General features: G+C 39.2%; 1 protein-coding gene across 2 annotated transcripts in view; it reads left to right on the top strand.

Moving 5' to 3' along the window:
• Positions 1–359: 359 nt before the first annotated feature.
• LOC123992478 (glutamate receptor ionotropic, kainate 1) overlaps positions 360–3934 on the top strand; it is a 145014-nt gene continuing 141439 nt past the window's right edge. Inside the window, exon 1 of one of the 2 annotated variants that reach the window (XM_046293644.1) lies at positions 360–946. In XM_046293644.1, coding sequence (XP_046149600.1) covers positions 862–946 — 85 coding nt within the window. In that variant the 5' untranslated portion in view covers positions 360–861. The remainder of the gene's footprint in view (positions 947–3934) is intronic. The other variant, XM_046293643.1, reaches the window with a different exon arrangement.

Raw genomic sequence — 3934 nt, 5'->3', positions numbered from 1 at the left:
GCTATTTGATCGTCTGTAGTAGGCTAAGTGAAGGCGTCTTGTGTTTTCAGTAGAATGAATGAACACGGGCATCAGCAGGTAAAATATATGACCTACAACAAATAAGATAAAAGCAGATAGATTTACCCAAATCCCCCCTGTCCTCAGATCCGTTGTCTCTCCAACAAAACTGTTAGAATAGTCAAAACCCTCTTCTTTTGAAAGTAGGTAAACTATGGAAAAGCAAAGTAACGTGGGTTTCTTTTTTTATCGGGCTGTGGCAGAGAGAGGAGAAGTATAGCCTGACTCCCTCCGTGGTTAATCTTCCCGGAGCGTTAGCAGCAACGACTATTCTAAAGATTAGATCTGCGTTTCCCATCACGACTGGAGCAAAGATTTAATCATTCCTCGGTGTACTAAAGCAAAGACGAGTTGTCGAGGTCGGCTGTAGCCAGATTTGAAGTTAATCTTCTGAACGTATCCATGTTTGCGGATCAACACCGGCTTGGCGGTGCCCTCAATTGAGTGTGCGCACAGGGGAGACGCTCGCAGCACTGTTCCAAGTATACGCTGCCAACGATGAAAGAGGAGATACATTGTTTTCGGGACTATCTGAAATGGGGAGTCAAAAACTGCTAACACAAATGAGATTCTAGAATTGGAAAACGGGTCTCATTCTGAGTTTTATAAGGAACTATTCCAAAAGGAGAAAATTCGTGTTTTTATTTCTCTCAACAATAATGTATAAGAGGAAAAATGTGGGTCGGATGTCGATTTCTGTTTGATACGGATACGAGAAGTGGCCAGATATCAGCATGAATTAAAAGCAGAAAGAAAGAAAAGACAGACATCAATGTTCATTTTTCTTTTGGAGCGAGTACCATGGCGAAAAGGAAGGGACTGTTGTTTTCGCTGCTTTACTTGATGGCAGAGTTTTGGCTGAGTTGGCAGCAAGTCCTTAGAATCGGTAAGGTGGATTTTATCATCGGAATTTTCGATTCATAATGTATTTAGTCAACTGGGTTAAAGACCTGGTCCAATACAATTGTCTGGATTGATTGATATATCACAAACAACTTGAGCTTAATGACTGTGCCGTCAAGGTGCAAATGTGTGTTTGTATTTGGAAAAAAAATGTTAATTAAACTTTGGTCTTACGACTGTACTGTTAAATCATTAGTTCCAATCATATAGTACATTCCTGGGCCTGGGAAAAGAATATAGCAGGGCTCTAAACTGGCAGGTTTTACTAGGAGCACGTGTGCGCCTAAATTGAAAAATGTAGGCGCACACAATGACATTTAGGAGCACAATAAAAAAAGTATTTGATTTGTTAAAGCTAGAATCCTTAATGCTTCTATGCGCACTGGTGCTCCTAAATTAAAATTCCAGCAAAAATATTTAGGCGCATATGCGATTCAAATGGTCGCACTGTAGAGCTCCGTAATAAGAAATGAGAATTGCATTTAGTAAAATGTTTATCTATACACACAGTTCAGTCAACCCTTCTTCACAGGCCATAGTAATTTCCCTCTAGTGTAATCCGAATATTAACGTTATTCAATAGATTAAAAATGGAATGGAATAGACAGTAGACACACCCAGTCGGGAGTGTGATCAGAGTTATTATCTAAAAGTGATGCTGGGTTGATATAGAGTAGAATAGGCCATGGTACTTTTCTTTTCTTGAAGCTCAGATAGACCAGAATCCACATCATGACATATAATACACTATCTCTAAAATATAATACACTATCTCTATAATATAATACACTATCTCTATAATATAATACACTATCTCTATAATATAATACACTATCTCTATAATATAATACACTATCTCTATAATATAATACACTATCTCTATAATATAATACACTATCTCTATAATATAATACACTATCTCTATAGTATAATACACTATCTCTATAATATAATACACTATCTCTATAATATAATACACTATCTCTAAAATATAATACACTATCTCTATAATATAATACACTATCTCTATAATATAATCTATCTCTAAAATATAATACACTATCTCTATAATATATAATATCTCTATAGTATAATACTATCTCTATAATATAATACACTATCTCTATAATATAATACAATATATCTATAATATAATACACTATCTCTATAATATAATACACTATCTCTATAATATAATACACTATCTCTATAATATAATACACTATCTCTATAATATAAACAACTATGGGTTTAAAAGGACTGTCAAATGAATCATTGGGAGAGTGTGATTGTAGGTATTAACTAAAAGGGATTGTTTATTGATAATCGCATCATATTCCCTATATGCGGATGTAGGATCTTCATTTGATCACCTTGTTACAGGATAACGTTTCCTGCAAAGCAACACATGTAAAATGTGTAGTGTATTTGAGGTTTAAAAAGCCTTCCGAGGCTTGTAGCTTCCATTCATTCACATTTCCTGTTGCTGCATGATGATATTTTCCTGCTTGTAGCAAACCTTGCTCAATGTAAGATCTCTGTAGGGCACCGTTTTTCACCTGAGCCCATGGGCCCTAGTCAGAAAGTAGTGCATTATATAGGGAATGGGGTGCCATTTGGGACGAGCCGATAGAGTCGCCAGGCTACAGGGTCCAGGAAGTATTCACTATTTATTTTGATGTTTTGTACATAATAATCTCTACAGTACCCTACACTAACATACACTACCCTACCCTACAGTACCCTACCATCGACTACCCACCAGTACCCTACACTAACAAACCCTACCCTACCCTAATCTACCCAACTTTACACTACCCAACCCTTCCCTACCCTACTCTACCCTACACTACCCTACCCTACTCTCTCCTACCCAACCCTACCCTACCCTACTCTACCCTACCCTACTCTACCCTACCCTACCCTACTCTCTCCTACCCTACCCTACACTACCCTATCCTACCCAACCTTACCCTACCCTACTCTACCCTACCCTACACTACCAAAACCCTACCCTAGCCTACTCTACCCCACCCTAATATACCCTACACTACCCAACACTATCCTACACTACACTGCACTACACTACACTACCCTTACCTACCCTATCCTACCCTATCCTATCCTATCCTACCCTACCCTATCCTATCCTACCCTACCCTATCCTACCCTACCTTACCCTACCCTATCCTACCCTACCCTACCCTACCCTATCCTACCCTACCCTACCCCATCCTACCCTACCCTACCCTACCCTATCCTACCCTGCTTCAGGTGCACATGCAGGGATCCATTTTCATGTTTCTTCATTTCCCATCATATGCCCATATGGTCTGGGAGATTTGGAGGATTGCAGATCTGCAGGACAAGGTCCCAAATTAAACTCTACACAGTGTGTTCAAAACATTACAACTCTTTCCAGGACATAGACTGATCAGGTGAATCCAGGTGAAAGCTACGATCCCTTATTGATGTCACTTTTTAAATCCACTTCAATCAGTGTAGATGAAGGGGAGGAGACGGGTTAAAGAAGGATTTTTAAGCCTTGAGACAATTGAGACATGGATTGTGTTTGTGTGCCATTCAGAGAGTGAATGAACAAGACAAAAGATTGAAGTGTCTTTGAACTGGGTTTGGTAGTAGGTGCCAGGCGCAACGGTTTGAGTGAATCAAGAACTGCAACGCTGCTGGGTTTTTCAGTTTCCTGTGTATCAAGAATGGTCCACCACCCAAAGGACATACAGCCAACTGTGGGAAGCACTGTTCTGAGGGCAAAAAGGGGGGATGGGGGGTGCAACTCAATAGTAGGAAGGTATATGGTATATGGTATAGGGTTTAGGGTATAGGGTATATCTTTTAGGGTATAGGGTTTATGGTATAGGGTTTATAGTATAGGGTATAGGGTTTATGGTATAGGGTATATTGTATAGGGTATAGGGTTTAGGGTTTAGGGTTTAAGGTTTAGGGTTTA

The sequence above is a fragment of the Oncorhynchus gorbuscha genome, linkage group LG13, assembly GCF_021184085.1.
Source record: "Oncorhynchus gorbuscha isolate QuinsamMale2020 ecotype Even-year linkage group LG13, OgorEven_v1.0, whole genome shotgun sequence".
NCBI classification, from domain to species: domain Eukaryota; kingdom Metazoa; phylum Chordata; class Actinopteri; order Salmoniformes; family Salmonidae; genus Oncorhynchus; species Oncorhynchus gorbuscha.
The sequence above is the reverse complement of the archived record's forward strand: the minus strand, read 5'-3'. Positions and strand labels throughout refer to the sequence as shown.